At 27.7% G+C, this 21,929-nt stretch overlaps 1 protein-coding gene across 1 annotated transcript; it reads left to right on the forward strand.

The window, feature by feature from the left end:
* Window positions 1–176: 176 nt before the first annotated feature.
* On the forward strand, window positions 177–18,681 carry LOC122855428 (homeobox protein abdominal-A homolog). Its single transcript, XM_044156773.1, has 3 exons — window positions 177–2,481; window positions 3,690–3,722; window positions 17,960–18,681. The coding sequence occupies exons 1-3, from the start codon at window positions 1,737–1,739 to the stop codon at window positions 18,367–18,369; spliced, it is 1,188 nt and encodes a 395-aa protein (XP_044012708.1). The 5' UTR covers window positions 177–1,736; the 3' UTR covers window positions 18,370–18,681.
* The last annotated feature ends 3,248 nt before the right edge of the window (window positions 18,682–21,929 follow it).

Below are 21,929 nucleotides of genomic sequence, written 5' to 3' on the forward strand. Positions count from 1 at the left end.
ATCTGTCTTTGTTCTTGACTCTCGCCAAAACAAGTTAGTTATTAAGATATGTTTTCAAGTATCAACATACTCTTATAATCATTAAATGCTTTGAAATTACCAATAGACTATAGTAGTAAAAAATTCAAAATACCGTTAAGTTGAAAATAGATAGCCAAAAGAATCACTCTTTCTACAGTCATACTTCATATAATGTGGTTGTAATCATAACCCAAAGTTTAGAACCTGTAGAAGTATATACAAAATGCACGGTATAACAACGTGCTGAGAAGACGCAGTGGAATATGTATGTATGTGTTTGATACTGCAGTGTATGTTGAGATGAGATGCATAGTATAGAAATTATTGTGACTAAGAAAAAGACAGAATTTGTATAGTAGTTGGTAAAAGTTGGTGAACAGCGCCACGGAAATAACCAAGGAGCCAAGTGAACACGCGATAATACACCAGTTAAAAAAAGATAGCAAGTTATGAAAAAGTAGGGATAGTATAAGAGTAAGTGAGATAGTTAAAATGGTATATTTAATATGATCAAGTGAGATGAAAAAACAGCGGGAGATCCATTCATCTCTAAGCGCCAAGTTGGCTGGTGATTCGTTGGTTCTTCATGAGTCTGTATTTTCATTGGTTAGGTCTGTTTACCAGCTGTGCCATACTGAGTAGAGGGGGGTGTGAGAGACAAGCGGCGCCATTATTGTAAGGGGTTACATTTAGCTTGCCGTGGCGTAGTACGCGGCGTTTGGGATAGGGGGCTATAGTACCTTCATGCATGGCCCATAAAGGATTCGTCGACTATCCGAGAAGTACGCAAGAAACGGCTTCTATCACCTGACAGGCCGCGGATCACCCGTTGTCTCGTGCCCAATTAGATCAATTTCCCCGGTTATACGTTCGACAGCTGTGATACGCGGCCATCTACCCATCTCTTAATCGTTATATGTTGTGTCTGCCAAAAGAGTTGGGGATTTGTTATTATTTATTTGTTTTTTTTATTATTATTATTGTTTTTATTTTTTTGTTTTTTTTTTTTGGTAAATTTTCAATTTTATTAATGAAGTATTATCGTTATAACGGGGTGGGGGGGTGTTGACATTATATTGATGACAACTTATACCCAAGTGATATTGTTAACTTGCAATAAAATAATAATACAAAAGTGATCGCTTCAATATTCGTTGTACGGAATTTTGATATATATATGTGTGACTGACTGAAATCATACACGTTGACATGAATGTTGTCATCAGTTTTGAAGTAGTGTAATGTGACTGGTTATGCAAGTGGTAATAAAAAAGTGCGAATAAAGCACCGATAAAAACACTTCAAACCGGCAACCGAAAAAAGAAAAAAAAAAACAAACAAATAATAAAAATAGTGATTAAACAGAAAAAACAAAAAAAAAAACATAAATCACATGCTACTGAAAAAAAAAAGTTAAATACCATTAAAGCTAAAAGTGGGGATTGATGCTATTTTGAAAAAAAAAGTATCTATTATCAAAAAATAGCGGAAAAAACGCATGGGTTTTTCGTATTTTAAAAAAAGAAAAAGTTGTGGTGTATTCTAACGGAAAGGATAATAAACCTCTCAGCGTGTTGTCCTTCCTATACAATAGCAAAAAAAAAAATAAACAGAGAGAATACAAGAAAAGTAAGCACAGCATGACGGTAAAGACTGGGTATGTTGAAAATAGATATTGACTGCCCAACGGTTGACAGTCAATCGATGGTGCAGCGATGAGTTCCAAGTTTATCATCGATAGTATGCTACCAAAATATCATCAGCAATTCCATCATCAACAATTATTTGCAAATACAAATTCAAGTTCAATTCAAGCTTGCTCAAGTGGCTCATCAACAGCAAGTCTTGAGTCAAGCATTTCAGCAGCCGCTGTTGCTGCAGCAGCTGTTAATTACGCTCATCACAGTTCACCATCACCAACAGGATCAAGTCCACAACACTCTGGTAGTTCAGCATCAACATCACCAGCAGCAAGAAATACATCTAGTATGTACCCTTACGTATCCGCAGCAGCGGCTCATCATCATCATCAACAACAGCAAGCAGTTGCTGCTGCTGCATTTGGTGCCACATCATCAATGGTACCAGGTTTTGGCAGTGCATCAAGTGCAGCATTAGCCGCAGCAGCAGCTGTTGATGCTGCAACTGGTGACAAATCATGTCGTTATACTGCTAGTCTTACAGGTAATGTTGCACCAAGTTCCACAGATCCAATGAGTTATAATTTGGGTCATCATCATCAAAATGGAGGTTCATCTGGTGGTCTTGTATCATCAGCACCTGTATCATCATCAGCAGTATCAGCAGCATCAGCATCAATGGCAGCAGCTGCACAATTTTATCATCAAGCAGCCGCAGCATCGGGTGTAGTTGATCCACTTACTGGATCATGCCAGCAACCAACACCTGGACAACCTGGAATACCTGATATCCCAAGATATCCTTGGATGTCAATCACCGGTGAGTTTAGCTGGTGTATGATTTTCCATCAACCCAGCATGCTCAGGGTTTTATCTTCTATTTTCAGTTAATGCATGGAATTTTGTCTACCGTCGGAAAGTTTATTTTATTCAATCTCGCTATAGATTTATTTTCATTGCAAATTAAAAATATCGTAAATAGAAATAATAAATGTATAATTGTCAATTTCAAAATATATCGTTATGATTAATATTTGCTAATGGAAAATTTATCAAAATATAATTTATAATTAATGCAAGCTTAAAACTCTCCCACAGTTTCCGTCGGTTTTCCCCACGTACCCTCAACTACCGTCGGTATCGTATATTCTTCTCTGACTTTCAAGTTGTAATTGCATCAACACAGCTTTACATGGTCATAAAAAAATTATAAATTCATAATTCTAGGATCATATATCAAAGTGGTTTCTTGAATTCATCAATATTAAATACCTGTGAGGTAATACACTAACTATAACGACTCTGCTATTTGAAAATTAGTCAAAATAATGCCTACACTATATATATTACGATCAATAAAAATATTACGTAATTGACAATATCATTTCTATAGCCAAATTATTAAATTAAAATCAACATAATTATTGTAAAAATAGAAATAATATCAAGAGGTAAAATGAGTTTCTAGCAATTCATTTATTTATACGCCTTCAGGGCTTATTTAGCAGGGGTGTGGCAAGAGGAATAGAAAGGGGAGTATAGAAGAAATAGTACATCACATTTTATTCCAAATGTATGTATTTTTTAAATTTCATTGTTACTTAAAAATTTAAAACGACAATTTTCATCAATTATTGAATATAAATATTATTTTTAATTTTTTTTTTATTGATTATATTTATTTTAACCGACTTGACGCATGACGTATTTGTTTGAAAATTATTGGTAACATTCCAATGTCTCGAATTAAAAAAATGCATGCAAATAAATATTTTTTTTTGTTTTGTTTATACGTAAATATTATAAAAAAATTTATTTGCTATAATTTTGATATATGATTATATGTGATCTGCTATTTCTCTTCTACCCACAATCTTTATTTTTTTTTTTTTAAATATTTTTAACAAAGCAAGCATTGTGCTATCTTTTCAATGTCATTTAATTAATAATGATAATAATTTTTTAATTATTATAGTTATAATATTTTTATCATACAATAAAATATTATTTTTCATTATTTTTTTTCAGATTGGATAAGTCCTTTTGACCGAGTTGTCTGTGGTAAGTAAAAAAATTAATTAAGACTTCCTTATTTTTCAAGTTTGAGATTGTTAAGTTAAAAATAATAATATAATTTATTTGCAAAAAAATTATAGTAAGATTTAAAAAGAAAAAAATGAGACATGTGGTTGCTGCATATTCTCGTTATCTTAAATTAGATGAAAAGTATATGACAGTGTGTTATTGAGCAAGATGGTAATTTATAATAAGAACAATTAATGTTGATCGTGCTAAAATTATAAATAAAAAGTTTTCTATTTGAAAATTAAACAAGTGAAATCATCGTTTCACATTAGTTGCATGAATAAATACAAAGAATTTATATCTTCAAACTCACAAATTTCATGTGCAATTTTCTTAGTGTTTAAAAAAAAAAAAAGAATATATATATGAAAACCTCAAGTGGTACTTAAGTCCACAGTATCTATATATAAACTTTAAATGGATAGAAAAATTGAGATGGCGCAAGCTGGTGTATGTAGACTATATATTTTATATTTTGTATATGAGTAAAATTATTGAGAGTTGAATCTTGAAGGATACCATAAAAATGAGGCAACGTTCGAGTGTTATGAGGGCTGTATTATATTGCGTGTTGAACTGTAAAAAGAGAGAAAAAGAAAAAGAGATTTGTACTTGTACATATACCAGCCCTACCGAGAAACAAAAGCAATTGTAACGAACCCTCTAAATTATTGCTCAGTAATTACGCCTGTTTTGACACTTATAACCGATGCCAATATCTGATATTTTTCCTAAATGTGCCAAGTAAATAAATTCAAGTCGTTGGTAGCAGTGAAAAGGTTGGCTTATCATTCATCTTATATTCTCTTTCAAAGTATGTTTCAATATTTATTCTGACAAATGTGTAATTTATTTTTCGACAGAAAAAAGAACATTTTAATCTTCAGTGTTTAATTGCACTTAAAAAATTTATCTCTATTTATTTTTCTCTTTAAAATTTTTCTAAAACGGTAATGAAGGCTTTCAATCATTTATTTTGACAGTCACTCTGACTCAAACTTAGCTAAATAATAATAATAATAATAATAAACAAAGCAATAAGCATGCTTACATAATAATTTGAAGGTCTTGACGTGCAAAAATGTGTACTATTCATTATTATTGTATATTTTTTTAGATCATAAATTAAAAATAAAATAGACATAAAATATTATCTAACAAACTGTTATAAATTCAAATTTGAAATACACAAAATATAGAGGGAATAAAAGGAAAAAAAAACCAGTTAGAAATAGGCAAGTCAAAATGACATCGTGTGGTTACAGAGGATTATTGAAACTGCAATTTTATGGATCTTAAAAGCAGTTTAATTGCCGTTATATAAGTGTTTATGTGCTACCAGGTTGCTACGGCTTGTGAGCTCTACCCTCAACGTTTATTTTATAGTCATACGACGGGCCACCATGGTAGTGCCCTGGTGTCGCGTGCTATAGCCATCATATTCAGATACAAAAAGTAAAAAAAAAATAAAAAAAATATTTAAGAGTCAAGTTAGAGCCACCAGTTTTCTCTTTACACACCCTCAACATCAATACAAATATATTAACTCAACCTTTGACTCTAAATTTTCATATGTTTTTATTTTATTATTTTTTTTTTTTTAGATTGTATCTTGTTTTGCATATATATATACACAATGCAATAACACGTTATATTAACATTTTTTTTATATATATTTTATGCCATTTCATTCACATTTAAAATGTATTATTAGAATTTTTTATTTGTAAATTTATTTTTAGAAATATTTATTACTAAATTTTTTTTTGGAAACTATTTTTTGAAGGTTTTAGAAAGTATCAACCCGTCTACTTTCTATTTTCTTTTTGAACCCTTATGTGAAACCCCATGTGAGCTGTAAAACTTTCACTACCCTTTGTCGAATGCGTAACTGCCAAAGTGCCTAGTTTGGATAAGCAATGAAACGTACCTGGTGGACAGCGGGGGAAAAAAGAAAATTTTGTATTTGAGGGTCTCAATCATGGGTTGTCATGCTTTAACTGAGTGAAAGTAACAACCTCAGAGATGGTGTCGATGTATTTTAATTTTAGTCGGTTTTTTAGTTGCAAACAGTTCACAAGTGTTAACACAAAATTTCGACAGTATTTTGTGCTAGTGAAAATATAAGTTGTTTATTTTTGAATATTGCTTCGATAAAATCTTTGAATGAAAATACTTGAAGCAGCTAAAATCCAACAGTTACATTGTGATAATTATATTTTATATTTAATCTAGTGTTCAAGTTCAGTTGCGATAAACATGAAAGCTACTAAGCATGGATTTCTTAACATACGTCGTGTGGCATTCACAAGATTTTTATTTTTAAAAGAAATATTTTTCTCTTATCGAAACAGCTATAGAGTAAGGTCAGCAGCCTTGGATATATATATTTTTTTAAAAACTATACATAATGGAATTTTTAAATTTTTCTATATTTCCACTTACCTGTATGTAAATTCTTCACGTAAAAAAAAAATCTTTCACAAGGACAATATAAATTATTTTTTGTATAAAATTCTTTCTTGATATTTTATAGTTGAGTTGAAGCAAAGTATTAGGTATCCGAAACATATTTTTAAAGCTTTTTCATTCTTGTTATTTCAAATGTTGAAATTCTTTTCTCTTTAAATTTTATCGTTAATTTTATCTATTAAAAAAATGCTTAAGTGCAGGATTAAATAAAAATAGCCGAAAGATGTTGACAGTTTTTCCGATTTGAAATCAAATAAATTTTAAGTTAAAGTGTCCCGAAAATATAATAAAAAATATATATATTTCAAACAATACACGAGAGTTTGATGATCTGAAAATCGAAATAAAATAAATAAATAAAAATTGATAAGCTCACAGTTGCTGCAGATGATCAAGTCGCCGGCTTGTCTCATGGAAAATTATTTATTCTGCAACAAAAATTAAAAAATAATTGTTAAAATAAAAATGAGCAAATTATTGTTTTATTTAATCTAGTAAATTCACTCAAGTCGATCGACTCATTTTTTTTTGTTTTAAAGTGTTAACAATAAATTACAAAAACATTTCATTTATATCAATCGAATAACTAGCGAAAATAATCAGTATCAAATCATTGATGATGCCGATTGCAAGGGCACTCATTATTCCCTACGATGTTGTTTGACCAGTTATTACCTGAAATAGGAAGTCATTTGCAGGAGCTACGTGTGTCCCAGTCTCAATTTTTTTACAGTACATATAAAAAATATAAAAAACGAAATATATATATCTCTTTATATTTATACGCATATCTCAGTCATCGCAAACTCCAAGTGTATTTTTTATTAATTCATTTAACGACTCACTATATATAACATCAAATGATAAAGAAAAAAACAAGAAAGCCAGTAACGATAATCGTAGTTATCATTTACAAAACCAGTATAATTCTTGCTAGAAATAATTCTGTGAGATCATCTTGTAAGCTTTGATGGTGGTCTGTTTTTTTATTTTTCTCTTTTTGCAGTACTATTGTTGATATACAACTTACCATAGCTTTTCTTGTCAATAAAAACTGAAGGCTTTATTTTCCTAGTTTTTTAGTTTTTTATTTTATTTTTTTTACAAAAGTAGGAGTATACGCTATCACACCTATTATTCTATAGCATGTATATGTGGCGCCAACGAACGCGTGGTTATGGGTCTAGCCAATCTGCTTACAGTTAACTTTGCGCATGTCCATGTTAACTTCAAAAACCCATTATTACTTTGGCATATGTGATTATTCTTTAAGATCTACAGTACTGTGGGATTTTATTTTTTCAACTATAATGATTGCCAAGTGATGGAGTTAAACTATCAACTTAAAACTCCAACGAAAAATAAATAAATATAAAAGCGCAATTGTTTTTTTCTTTTTTTTTTTTTTTTTTCATTAAGAGTATTTGGAAAATGCATTGACTATTCTTATAAAGTTTATTTGGGTCTAGTAGCTTTAAAAATTTTTTGTAAAATTAATAACAAATGCTAGGCAGTAGTGTGATGGTTTTTGGTGTATCCATGAGTCTTTTTGAAATCGAGTTGAGAATGTTAATGTTCAAAGATAATGCTATTGTTATAAAATTGAGGGGATAACATGAGTCAGGTTGAAGTTGAGGGTGAAATCGTTACTAGCTACAGTTGTGTTATACGCAAGCGCAAAAAATACAGCTTTTGTCTGCATGGATTGCTTGGTTGTACTGGTGTCCCACCCCGGCTAAGGGAGGCGTGCGTTATATTCTATGCTATAGAGGATACAGATATAGTTTCAAGCTCTTCTATTGCTTTAATTGTATGTTTTTATGCTTGCCATATTCTCGAGCTTCATGAATTTCATCCTTTTAAACAAATATATATATTTAAAATGAGGTATAAATATGTCTTTCTGATCTCCGAGTGGTAAAGCTTGAGCTTAACGACAAAGTTAGTCTAATTTAGCTAAACTTAAATGTAAAATACTGTCAATTTAAACTAGACTGTTAAATAATCTTTTTAGTCTTTTGCCGCTTTTAATTTTATAAAAATGAAAAAGTCATGTATCAGCTTGAAAAATATCAAAGAATATCACGATTCATTTATTTCATTTTTTATCTGACGACAAATAAAGTTATTTTCAGTATGAAAAAGAAAAAAATATATTTTATTTCTTGAACACATACTGGAGGTAAAAAAAAATTGCCGTATCAACTTGAAGCCTTGACTGTAATGTTCAAAAAAAAAAAAAAAAAAAAAAAAACACAGTGTGTGTTCTGATTCAACATAATGGGCACTATATAATACTCATAACATGCACTTTGATTATTTTTATATATACATATTGTTAAACTACAACTGACATGTACTTTGACACATCTTTTTTTTTTTTTTTTTAAATAAAATCTTTGGATTGATATGTATATTATATTTTTTGCAATATATTAATACAATAATTCAGAAAAATTATACACAAATAATACCAAGTGATTTTATTTAAATAATGCTTATGAAAAAAACTTTCACACTGGCTTTACTCTTTAAATAAAAAAAATATTATTAACGATTGATAAATTTCTTATGAAAATTTAAAACATTTTTGTTAGGGAACACAGAGTTAATGTCAGTTTAACAATATAGTTCAGCCTTAATTTTACACTGCAAGAACTGTCTGGTTTTTATTGGTTAAAAAAAAAAAGAAACATGTCGGTGGCATTTGCTTGTAACGAGCTCAGCATGAATAAGGGTGCAAGAAAATACAGGGACCCTTGTACAATATATTATAATTTGAATCTCCGGAGCTTCATGAAATGGCACAAATGGGGTGCAGCCTAAAACCAAAGAGGTGATATATCTCAGTACCATCCCAAGCCACTGTCTCACTTATTCTAATGAAAAAAGAAAAGAGCAATTTTAATATTTTTTTCATTCTTGAAAATATAAATACACTTTGATATATCCAGGATTGTAATTAAGTTTAAATTATGTTTAACAAGAAAACAATAATTTCAATATGGTATTTCTTTGTTCTGCGGGATTAAATTACTGCTCGGAAGATTGATTTTTTTTTATTTTCGTCCCTTTTTTTTCCCTGGGTTGTTTCATCAACAGCAGTATTAAATTTTTGGGTATCTGGCGCTGTGCTGAGTAGTTTATATATACAAAGTCACGCTCACTGAGTATTCGATGCTGACATGCCATGATGTTTGCATTTTCTACAGCAATGCTTAATATTTTTTTCTATTTAATCTTCATAAGTTCCGCAATTTCTATACACTGAGACACGCATTATTAAATTTTATAAGGTTTGAAATATAAATACCAAATGGAATGTCTTAATTATGCTTTATTTTTTCAAGTACAGTTATGACTTATTTTATTTGCAACAAACATACTAAGCTACTATGAACGACAACAGCTCTATCTATCGACTAGTAAATTCTACGAGCTTTTACTTCAACTCATCTTCTTGATAAAAACCTATTATAACTGAGACCTTATTCTCCGAAGGAGTAAAATATTGTATTTCTACAAAGAGGAACTAAAAAAAAAAATCATTACCACGAGCAAAATTTATTGTGGTTTACACTAGTCATGCTTGAATTTTTTTCACAAGTAAAAAAAAAACTTGTTTCACTTTTTTTAGCATTCAGTGTTTTTCATTAATGGCTGACTAAATATTGATTAATATTCCCTGTAAATAAATATGTCTGTCCAACAGACAAGATCATTTGAAGAAAATCATTTTAAAATGTTTATACTTTGTATATATTTATTCATAAAAAAAATTATTATCATTATGATAAAAACAATTCAAGTTTAATTTAATATCATTCAAAATAAAATTCTAAGTATACGCAAATAATCTTTGGTTTTAGATATAGTATTTTATGATACGTTCTATTAACTCCCAGTAAACCTAGCAAATTTTATCTATCAACATAAGCCAAACAGTAGTCACACAGCAATTTCAATATCTCTTTTATCATTTCGCTTCATCTGTTGCTGGCAAAATTCAACATTTTGCGGTGATATTATTGCTGCATGGGATTTAAAATAAATATAAACACACATGTGTAGTGTAAATAATCCAGTACTGCATTGAACATTGGTAGAGATCTCAGTATAGAATAGATGTTTCGCAATATATATATGAGCAAGAAACGACTATACAAAATGAATAAAATCATAACATGTGTGTGTACATGTTTATCAAGTATGTGGACACAATATCCATACACAATTTTGTGTTTAGCATCAGACACAAACTGGATATACAGATGGCGCTTGGATTCCGACCAAAATAATGATAGTCTTTTGCCTTTTTTTTTACCTCGAACCCTCTTGTAGCCATTCATCTTTGTCAGGATCCTTTATTGCTATTCTTCACTATATATATTTGGCATTCAGACCCTACCCCACTCATTCCTTTTTTTTTTTTTTTTTGCGTACAAGACACGTCCCCTACTTAAATTCAGCAACGTCCCTGAGAATAGCCTATCCAACCAATCAGACTATTTTTGATATTTGCAAATGGACGTTCATTTTAAAAGAAATATATTTTAAAATTAATTTGCTTTTTTCTTTGCCCATTTTTTAATATTATATATTGCAAAAAAAAAATATTTATTTGAAACACCTAGTCTGTGTTTATCGTGTGATTGTTGTTGTGGTTTTTTTTTATTTTTTTTTTAAAATCATTATGTTTATCATGAATTTTTTTATTGTTTGTTTACAATTTAAATGGCATGGTTTACAGCAATAATGGATCAACACATGTCTGTGACAAAATGTACTTTTATTTATATAATTTTATGATTTTTTCAATTGGTTATTATTTCAGAGGGTTATTTTATTGTTATTATTTTTTAAGCAGGCTGTAGCTCGATAAATTTATTTTTATGACATACGCTAATCAAATATTATATTTACATGTTAGAAATAATTTTGTAGACTAAGATAGGGAGAGGTCTTTTTCATGTCCAATGGCATCATAATTATTTTGACATTTATCTGGATATTCACACTCGATTACTGTCCAATTTTATTGGTCACTTTTTAAACGGAGAAAAGTATTTTTATGTTATGATTTTACTTATGTATATATTGATACACAGCTCGTAATAAAAATAAAATGACTTGTTTAAATAAAACAAAATAGTTTTTTTATCTTTTAAACATTAAAAAGAGTAATATTATTTATTAATTTGTTTTATTTGTTTAAATTATTTATCATTTTTAAACTGATAGTTGATTTTTTATTTTTTTTATTAAACATTCTTTTGATAGATATATTTGAAAAATAATATTTAGTATGCAGAGGTATAGATAGTAATAGAGAAAGAAAAAAAAATCTTATGAAGGCTGTCACCATCCCAATGTCTAATATATTAATATCAAAAAAAAAAAAAAAATTGGGGACGCATGTTTTCGACATTGGCCAGCCAATCGTGAACAAATACGTATTACATCGAAGGGGAGAATGATAAAAAAAAAAAACAAAAAAACCAAAGACTATAGAGAAGATTGGTTCAACTGCTTTTGTCTGTGTTCCCAAGAGAAAAAAAAAAAAAAAGAAATTGGTATTTTCGATCAATTCATAAATATCTCAGAACGGCTTAATTTTGCAGGCGAACATTTCGAGTAAATAAAATCCTGGGGAAGAATGAAATATGTAGACAGATTTTTTTTGGGTGGGAAGCGACAGAACAGGTATGATGCGATCATCAATACAAATAGGTTATACTCTGAGTAAGAAGAAAAAGATAATAAATAGAGGTATAGGTAAAAAACAAAAAAAAAAAAAAAGATAAATAAATAAATCGAAGTAAGAATTTCGTAAAAAATTGTAAAATATGATTTAGCAATTTTTTGCTTTGTCATATTTATTTTGCAAAGTTTTACCTTCAATCGAGCTTTTGATAAACTCATTTTTTAAGCTTTTTTTTCTTTTTTTTTTTATTAAACTACGTACTGTTTGTAAAAAAAATTTTATCATATAAAAAATGTTAAGATGATTATTATTGAACCGACGACAGCTTCATTCCTTTCCTTGGATTTTTTTATTTTTTTTTATGTCACTAACCACACACCACGCTTAACTGTTGAACAACAACTTTTCCATATTCAATATTTAAGTTAACTATAATTCAGTAAGTTTGTATTTAATTTTTTTTTTTTATTAAGCTTTATATTTTTAGCCATTTGACATAAACAGGTTTATATATGATTTCCCTGCAAGGATTAGACTAGCTTTATTGCGAAAATTGTTTAAACTCTCATTACCAGAATTACATATATTTACATTCCTTTTTTTTTTAATCTACTCGGTTTAAATAAATGGGTACGTATGTGCAATAAGTTTATTTGTTTCATGCATTTATCATTGCAATAAAATACACAGTTGCTGTTTTTTTTTTTTTTCAAATATTTTTTCTAACTTGACTGTATGAACGACACAGTGGGAAGTCGATTGCTTCAATGTTCAGAAATACATTGCAATGAAGAAATAAAAATATCAACTAAAAATATAATTTCATACGTGAATAAAAATTATGTATTTTGCGATAATAAGATAAAAATAATTGTTATTGGTTATTACATGGTATACGGTTTTTTATATTCCTTTTTTTTCTGGATAATCAAGTCTCAGTAAAGTACAAAATTTTGACATAAAATGCCACATAAAAGATTAACTAGAATTGTGGCTTGTACTGTAGATTAATTACACTGATAAAAATTAAAAAAGATAATTTATATCGTCTTTATAAATTCATGTAAAAAAAAAAATACATTTAATATATGATTAATTCATGATAAAATTCATCTAAGTGAACAATCACCTGAATTTATAATTTTATTGTCGTTTATATAGTCAATTTTTCAGATAAATAAAAAAAGCTCACAATTAATAATGATCTATTGTTGTCAGGCCAGAGTATTTTAACGAAAAAAATATTAAATAATTGTTGTTTTGCGTTCATTAAACTGATATTATCAAAACCGAGTTCATCAGCAATAGAGTGCGAATAGCCTCGAAACTGGCCATGACATTTAATTGCCCTCTAAATGATTTACGATAGATAAGTCTGGCAATATCACTGTACGAATGTATTATTGCTTCAATAGGACATCCACGACCGGAAGCATAATACTGCGTGAATATATAAAACTCAATTTTATGATAAATAAATAATTGAAAAAAAAATAGTCATAAAATTTTATTCATTTTAATTGAACGTTATTATAACAGTCATTGGATAATGAGCTTTTAGAAGTCAATGAAAATTTGTTTTATGTTTAAATCAAAATTATATATATATATTTTTTTAGAAAATATCTTCAATTAAGTTTTTTTTCCACATCAAAGACATTTTTTATAATTTAAAAAATTGTCAAATGTGAATTAAACGATGCACATCGTATCGCAATATAATGTTCAAGTAAGCTAATTTGTAATGAAATTGTAGTATAGCTTCCGTGGCGGTGTAGTTATATTACAGAATTCACCGAGCTTAAGAGTAACCAGTTTCAGTTAAACGACATTCCAATACAAAGTCACTTTTCTGTATAGATAATATTATTTTAAAATTAGTAAAATGTTTTCTTTTTTTTACTTTAATCTATAATTAATAATTTTCTGGTAATTATTAATTTGCTGTAATGTAATTTGAAAAGATGCTTTGATATTTTATCAATGGCAGGCTCATTCAAAATGGGTGCTATCGAGAAAAATAAAGTTCCGGCCTTCAACTCAGCCTCAGTGCTGTGTTGTATCATTCTGAACAACCCAACACGAGTAAATTTTATATCGTATATAAAAAAGCAAAAAAATATTATGTACTGTACTGTAAAATTAAAAACAAAAAAACAAAAAAATAGTTGATGCAAAAAAAGTAAAAAACTAATCGCTGAGCAGTGTTGATTTCTTTTTTTTTTTTTTTCATTTTTGCCGGTGCGTGTTTTCATTTTTTTATTTATTCTTATTTTCTTTTTTGTTTTTTACGAGGGGACGGTAAATAGGCTCAAATAAATCTTTAGAAAAAGAGAATCACAGTGAGAGCTTTTTTTCATCAGATGTTCCACCATGGCTGCAGAAGAGATACGATAATAGGAAAAGAAAAAAAAAGGAGAGAAACATTTGAAGAGCATTGGCTCTGTTTCTGATGGTTTTCGCCGATCCTTTCACAATTTCATATGTGAGATGCATAGGGGCGGGAATATCCGAATGGAAGATGATGATGCGTAACAAAAGAGATAAATATATACAATTATACATATATACAAGAAACCTAGGGGTTGCACCCAGTGTGTCACAGTAAAAAATTCTTATGCACTTAGCCGCGCCTTCGAATAAATCTCACGTATAGATAACTTATTTTTCTTGTATAATAAAACATTATTTTTCATATGTTAATATATTTTTTTTATTCTCTCTAATCTTATGTACATATAATTTGTCATATATATTTTTTATTTGCACAATCAAACATTCTCTAAATGCCTAGAAAATATATTTAGATAAATATTACAACTTTATCTTGAAATAAATTTTCATATTGACATAAATTAAATATTTATAAAAAAAAAAAAATAAAATTAATGATATTTAAATTTTTATATATAAATTCTGTCATTGTAAAAACAATGAGTTTTATATTTGACCTGACAAAATTTACATAAGGGTGCAATGTGTATTTTTTTTTTTAGATTTTTTCGAACCCCAAGTGTGTAATATACGAAAAAGAAAAAAAATAATAATTCAGGGTTAGGCTAATTTCTTGTCATGAAAAATAGGAGTGAGTAAAAATAAAAAAATAATAATATTCGAATATATGGCTTTCTAAAACAGCAGTGGTGTTTATGAGTATTGGAGAAGTATCTGATAGTAAAAGGGGGATGATTTTATAAACGGAGTGCATGGAACTCAAATTGGTAAAATTATTGAAGGATCCTCTTAGTTCAAAGTGTTGAATCTTATGGTAAAAATTGTTAAGAATATTTGCAGCTGAGGGTTTTTTACATTTCATCCTTTATTGCACTGTCTGTATATCTGATTTTCTATCCTTTTTTCTTTTTTTATATATTTTTTTTGTTATTTTTATCTTTCTCGTCTCGTTTTTTTTCCCCGTTTTTGGTACAACGTCGGCAATACAAAATGACTTCCCCTCTGGGTTGCCAAGGTTACTGAATGTTGGTTGTACCCACTCTCATCGACAAATTCACCCTCGAGTTTTTGCTGGAACAGCGAACCACATTTCTATCTTGCTGATGTACCAATATAGCTATATATGTCTTTTTATTTTATTCCAACACACAAAAACCCAATGCACATATACACAGCTTCACATAAACTTTCATAAAAACATATAGTTATATATCTACACTACGGCCATGTTGAATTCGATATTGGCATTATACACATTCCATCCTCAATTTATTGGTATATATGTATTTTTTTTTTTCAATTTTAACTTGACTGTGGTACTATAATTATTATGATATACTCTTATTACAAACATTGTCTATAGAAATAATTATTTTTTTAAATAATGCTTCAATAATTTTTCATTATATAAAAAACAATATTGTTCTCACCATTTTCTTTTTTATATATAATTCAAATATATTCTTTTTAAAATAAAATGCAGTTAATAAAAAAAATAATTTACTGTAAATTATAATTTTTTGATACACTCGAATACAGTAGTTCAATGATTCGCGTGATGGATGGCTAATTTCAGTGACAACTGTTTGATGAGTATGGGATTTTTAAAATTTAATTTTTTTCTGAGATATGCAATATAGATGACAAGTAGTTTAATAACTTGGAAAAAAATTTAGAATGCTCATAGAAGAATATTTTTAACTGAAGAAGAATATTGTCACTGATTTGTTCATTTTAAAATTCCAACATCATCCGGAAATTCATTGTTATTTACAATTCAAATTTACGTGAGCTTCTTTTATTCAATTTTTATTTTTTTTCTTTTCTTCATCGACCGTCTGTGTCAGTCAGTGAATTTGGAAAGAGTATTTTTTTTGTAACAACTGCGGGAGGTAGGTGATTCCCTAACAATCAGCTACCTTCCATATACATGTCACAATGTTTATTACTACATCAATAACGATTAGGATAATGGATGTTTTCGCACATTTATGGCAGTCTTGTATCAAAAAAATGATGAATGATTTTCATATTAAAATCAGGGTTTTACGTAGGATTATATCTAGATATAGATATTGGAGTAAATGAAAATTAAAGAATTGAGAATAAAAAAGTATTTTATATTTTGCTCCAATTGTCAGAAAAATAATGATTGATTTATAACTAATTTTTTGTTATTATTAGAAAGTTTAAAAGAATAATTTGAAATAAAAAATGATTGCTATTTTTTATGACATTTATCCGGAAATTATTGTAAAGTTAATATTTTTTTCGTGCAAGAATACTAACTGCATACTGCAGTAGCATGACTACTTTGTGTTATCACAAAAATCTGGTACAATATGGCCAGTTGTTTTGCGTCATTGGTTGCTCTCTCTCAATTCTATCTTTCATCTGCGGTTAAAATGATAAAAAAGAGGGAAAAAAAATAAAGAACAAATCTATGGGCTACAGAATAAAAAACCGGTTATTCGTGAGGGAAAAGAATGAAACGGGTGTTAACTTGGAGCAAGAAAAAAAAATGGCGTGGATCTTTTTTTTTTTTCCTCATTCTTCTTTTGTTCGTTCAAGAAAATTACAAACCAAGAATCAAAATGAAAAACACCAAGTAAAGTGTAATTGCTTGAAGGAAGTAGTTGAGTGAATCCATTCTTCACTTTAAATATTTTTTTTTTATTTTTTAATTTACTTTTCCGAATGTCTGAGTCAGGGATTATGCTCTTTTTTTCCATGCATTATTTTTAGAGAAAAAAAAAAACATTTTATTGCTTTTTTTTTGTTCATTATTACATTGTAAATTTCGCAACATAAATATAATTAATTATTATAATTTTAAAAGACAATTTTAGCTTCAAGCTTAATACCAATTTGATGAAATATATTTTTAAAAGTCCAAACAACTTGAAAATGATTTAAAGATAAAGAAAAAGAGAAAATAAAATACCTGCAAATAATGTATATATATTTTTTACCACGTGAGCATCATGACGAGACCCTAAACACCATAAAAAAGTCCTTGTGTCAACGGTCTGTTTACGGCATTTCGACTCAGGGTTCCTCATATATATATATGTGCAGCGTATACACACATATCCCAGGTGAAAGTTGTCACCTTCTATTCTACCGGAACGAAAAAATTTCCAGCAAAGGGTTTTTTTTTTTTTTTTCTTTTTTTTTAGCCCTCAAGTCGTATATAATAGTTAGCTATTTTTTTTTCTTTGATATTTCTTTACATCAGCAAAGAAAAAAAAAAGAAACTTTCTTTTTTCTTTTCGTTTTTTTATTCATTTTCTATGGAAATCGCTCAACCCCATGAAATAAACTGACCCATTGAAATTAATTCTTTGTATGAGAGAAAGTTTTAGATTTAAAAAATAATCTACAACTTGCATTCGTCCAGTTATAAATTAACAAAATAAAAAATATAAATAAAATCTCTGCAGCGGCTGCATGAGAAAAAAAAAAAACTAAAATAATAATAGAATAATTTTAATGTATACTTAACTCAACTTGAAAAATAAGGAAGATAATTACGTAATTCAATAATTTTAAGAACAAAATATTAAACTAATTTTAATGATAGGTGATAATTTTCTTCCAGGTCCAAATGGCTGTCCGAGACGACGAGGACGACAAACATACACACGTTTTCAAACACTTGAATTAGAAAAAGAATTTCATTTCAATCATTATTTAACAAGACGACGAAGAATAGAAATAGCACATGCATTATGCTTAACAGAACGACAAATAAAAATTTGGTTTCAAAATAGACGTATGAAATTAAAAAAAGAATTAAGAGCTGTTAAAGAAATTAATGAACAAGCAAGAAGAGAACGTGAAGAACAAGATATGATGAAAAAACAACAAGCTGAAAAACAAGCTAAAATGCAAGAACAACAAAATGCAATTCAACATCAACAACATCATGTATCTGGTATGGATAAAGCACAAAATGATCTTTTGAAGGCTGTCAATAAAGTGCCAACATAGATGATAAAACTTAAAAATATAATTATCACGGCTTTCAGTTATCATTATAACAAGAAAAAAAAAAATTTTTTTTGTTCAAGTATCTTTTTTATTATTTTTTCTTGGGTATAGTTTTTGGAGCAAACCAAATCCTCGATAACGTACTTACTTGGCCATCCGAAACAAGATACTCAATGAAATCTCAATAATATGAGTAAAAGTTTTGAAATAAAAACAACCAAGCCTGACGGCCATGCCTGACTGATTCTTAGAATGTATTTTTTAATGAAAAAAATAAATAAATAAATAACAAATTAGAAAAAAAAAAAAGGATAAAAATAACATAAAAAAAAAAAAAAAAGAAAATTATGATAGAAAGAAAATTAAAAAAAAATAAAAAAAAAAATGGAGACTGTTAATTCATAAGCTGGACAATCTAAGATTAAAATACCAGTGTCATACATAGACTCGACATATTTTTTTTTTGTTTTTTTTTGTCATGGAGTTGAAGGTTTTGGTAGATGCCAATTGACTTTTGAATTATCAATATAAGGTGGTTGCTGATTGTGAAATAAATAATTTATCAATGATGTTAATTCATTGATGTTAATGTGAACAGATTGTTAGATTGTATGTCCATGATGTTTGTGTGACTTTATATTGAACTGGTGTTTGTGAATCTCGTGGTGCTGATAAAACAGTTGGAGAAATAATTAAAGTGGAAGAACGATATTTAAATATTAAAAAAAATGAGAAAAAATTAAAATTAAAATGATTTCTTGAAAGCCGTATATCAATGACCCAATAAAGTTTTGTTCTTTTTATATCAGACTATTTTGTAAAAAGAACCATGTACATAAATGTTGGACTTTTGAGGGTTTTTGATATTTTACAAACACGCCATCAATAATAGATTTTATCAGAATTTTTTTTAAATAAAAATTACGAAAACAAATAATTCATTGACAACCTATAGTCATGCAAAAATAATTTAATCTGATATGATTATTTTAATTTGTGTGCAAATTCAACAATAAGGATCATCGATGTCAAGAAAAAAAAAAAAAAAATAACAAAAATAATATGAAAGAAAAAAAAATAATTTTTTATCAAAGCTTCAATCCTTCCAAGCTTGGATCTTATGATGGATCTGTCTTTCAGGAAACATTTAATATTTTTTTTTTCTCTTTTTATATAAGTTAAATAAATTTAAGTTTTGTTGATTATGTTTTTTTTTTTAATTATTTTTTTTTCTAAAAAACTACTGATGTTATTGGAAACTCATTGTGTTCATGTTTTTTTTTTCTTTTTATTTTGTTTTGTTGAAATTGTTAAAAAACATCATACTCGTGATTTTAAATAATGATCATTAGTATTTTTTTTTATTTAAATTATAAAAATTATTTTGTTGATATCAATGAAATTGATTAATTGTTTTCATTTAATTTTTTTTTTAATAACAATTTTTTAAAAATTTATTTGTTACAAATTTATAATTTTACTTTATTTCGCAAGGTATCATATTTTATCGAATTTTATTTCCTACATAAGGCACTGAAGAACAAAAATAATTTGAAGACAAAATAAAAAAAATAATAATACTTGATATAAGTGTCTACATGAATAAAGATTCAAGTCATCTTTACTGTCACGTGACACGCACTCCCGAATGAGTATGTAAACTCTCAGTCCATTAAATACGTAATTTCATGTCAGGGTAGACATTTCAGTAGTGTATAGAAACCAAAATATGGTATAAAAATATATTTCAAAACCATAATAAATATTATTATAAAATTAGATAATTATCTATTTTTCGCCATAGACGTAGATTGATGTGGAATTGTCGAAGAAAAAAAAAAAATATTTATATTTCAATTGAAATAATAAAATCTTCTTAATGAGACTATTAAATTACCTTTTTTATTTTTAATATTTACTCGAAATTAATTTATTTAAAGACAGGAGATTTTTTTTTTAAATAAAAAAATAAATTAAATTTATATGCACTGTTAAAAATTTTTGTTAAATTGATAGAATAATGTGGATAGAAATTCAGCATTAATATTGTGACGTAAAATTAAATAAAATTTTCTGATAATTATTGCGATAAAATTTTTTAAATAATACTATCAATAATGAGCGAAAATAAATCCGTAAACACAACATATAAAAAGTAATAAAAAAAGTAAAAAAAAAAACAGTCACTTATTTTGACAGGCACAGAAGTTACAAGGTCACGAGTTTTGTTTTCTTTTTTTTTATTTTATTTTTATTCTATCTCTATCGTATTGTGTTTCAACTCACTTTGTTATGTATATTTTATGTATACATTTATTTATTAACAACACTAAGATCATTAAAAAAATATTATTCAATGGAAATTATTAAAAATAAAATTACTCACATTACATGTAGACAGCTCCAAACTTGTTTAACAGTCGAATCATAATATGTGTCATCATTTTCTTGAACTGCTCCAAAGAAAAATTAAAATTAAATTCACTCGAATAACCGCGGGTAATTTATTCACACGTAATTTTTACAAATAAAATTTTAATAATAATTAAATACCAAAACTTGAAATTTATTTAAAAAAAAAAAAATAGAAAAAATACTCTAATTTAGAATTTTCGCGCCAAATAAAATAGTTTATATTAAAAACAATGGCCGCTGATTTATAGTTTTTTTATTTATATGCGCAAGAGGGAGATGCAATAGATAAAAAAAAAAAAAAAATTGGCAAAGACCGCCATTACACTGAGATGAAAAAATTGGCAATCTATAAATCAATAATCACTAATAAATCCGATCAATCCATTCGTAATTTATGAAAAATATTTTAGCCACGACAATTGTCAATAATAATACGAATATATTTTTATAATTAACTCACAATTATAATCACTATCAGTCTGCTCCAGATTTGAGTATTTTCACGGCGTCCTTTTTTTTTTCACTAACTGTTATAAATACACAAAAAATATATTGCATCTCACCAAAAAAATTATACACACGTATTCCCGACTGTTTAAACTAATAAATTATACAATTTTTATAATTGATACGCAATAATAATTAACAAAATTATGACAATAAATCGGAGCGATGTGACTGCAACCGGCGACGATGAAAAAATAAATCTCTCCCCTTTGTTTTTTTTTTTTTTTCGCGAGGGAGACAGCGACAGCGGCTCAAGGAAGAAACAGAGAGAGAAAAGAAAAAAAAAAAAAACAAATCATAATTTTACAATGAATTTAAATCCAAATAAAAATATAAATGAATAATTTTAGCAAAAATTAAAATAATGCTAAATGTTGTAAATAAACATTAATTTATTTATAAATATTATGTAATTGTTTATTAATATTTTTTTTTTCTACAACGGAAATGACGCAGTTATTATTTATTTATATTTTTATCTACTGCGCAAGTCAACATTATCTGTTAAAAAAAAAAATATAAATAAATAAATTATTTAATATTTAAATATGATTTAATTAATAATTAAAAACACAGATTATTATTTTATTTTAATTAAAAATATTTATTCATATTTTTTAAATCCCTGTTGATATTTG

This window comes from Aphidius gifuensis, linkage group LG4 (genome assembly GCF_014905175.1).
Source record: "Aphidius gifuensis isolate YNYX2018 linkage group LG4, ASM1490517v1, whole genome shotgun sequence".
In the NCBI taxonomy this organism is placed as follows: domain Eukaryota; kingdom Metazoa; phylum Arthropoda; class Insecta; order Hymenoptera; family Braconidae; genus Aphidius; species Aphidius gifuensis.

Excerpts from the sequence above, each read along its gene's own strand:
- LOC122855428 (XM_044156773.1), top strand. The coding sequence starts at position 1,737 with ATGAGTTCCAAGTTTATCATCGATAGTATGCTACCAAAATATCATCAG. Across the intron at positions 2,482-3,689 it reads TCCTTGGATGTCAATCACCG|ATTGGATAAGTCCTTTTGAC; the intron begins GTGAGTTTAGCT and ends ATTTTTTTTCAG. Across the intron at positions 3,723-17,959 it reads TTTTGACCGAGTTGTCTGTG|GTGATAATTTTCTTCCAGGT; the intron begins GTAAGTAAAAAA and ends TTTTAATGATAG.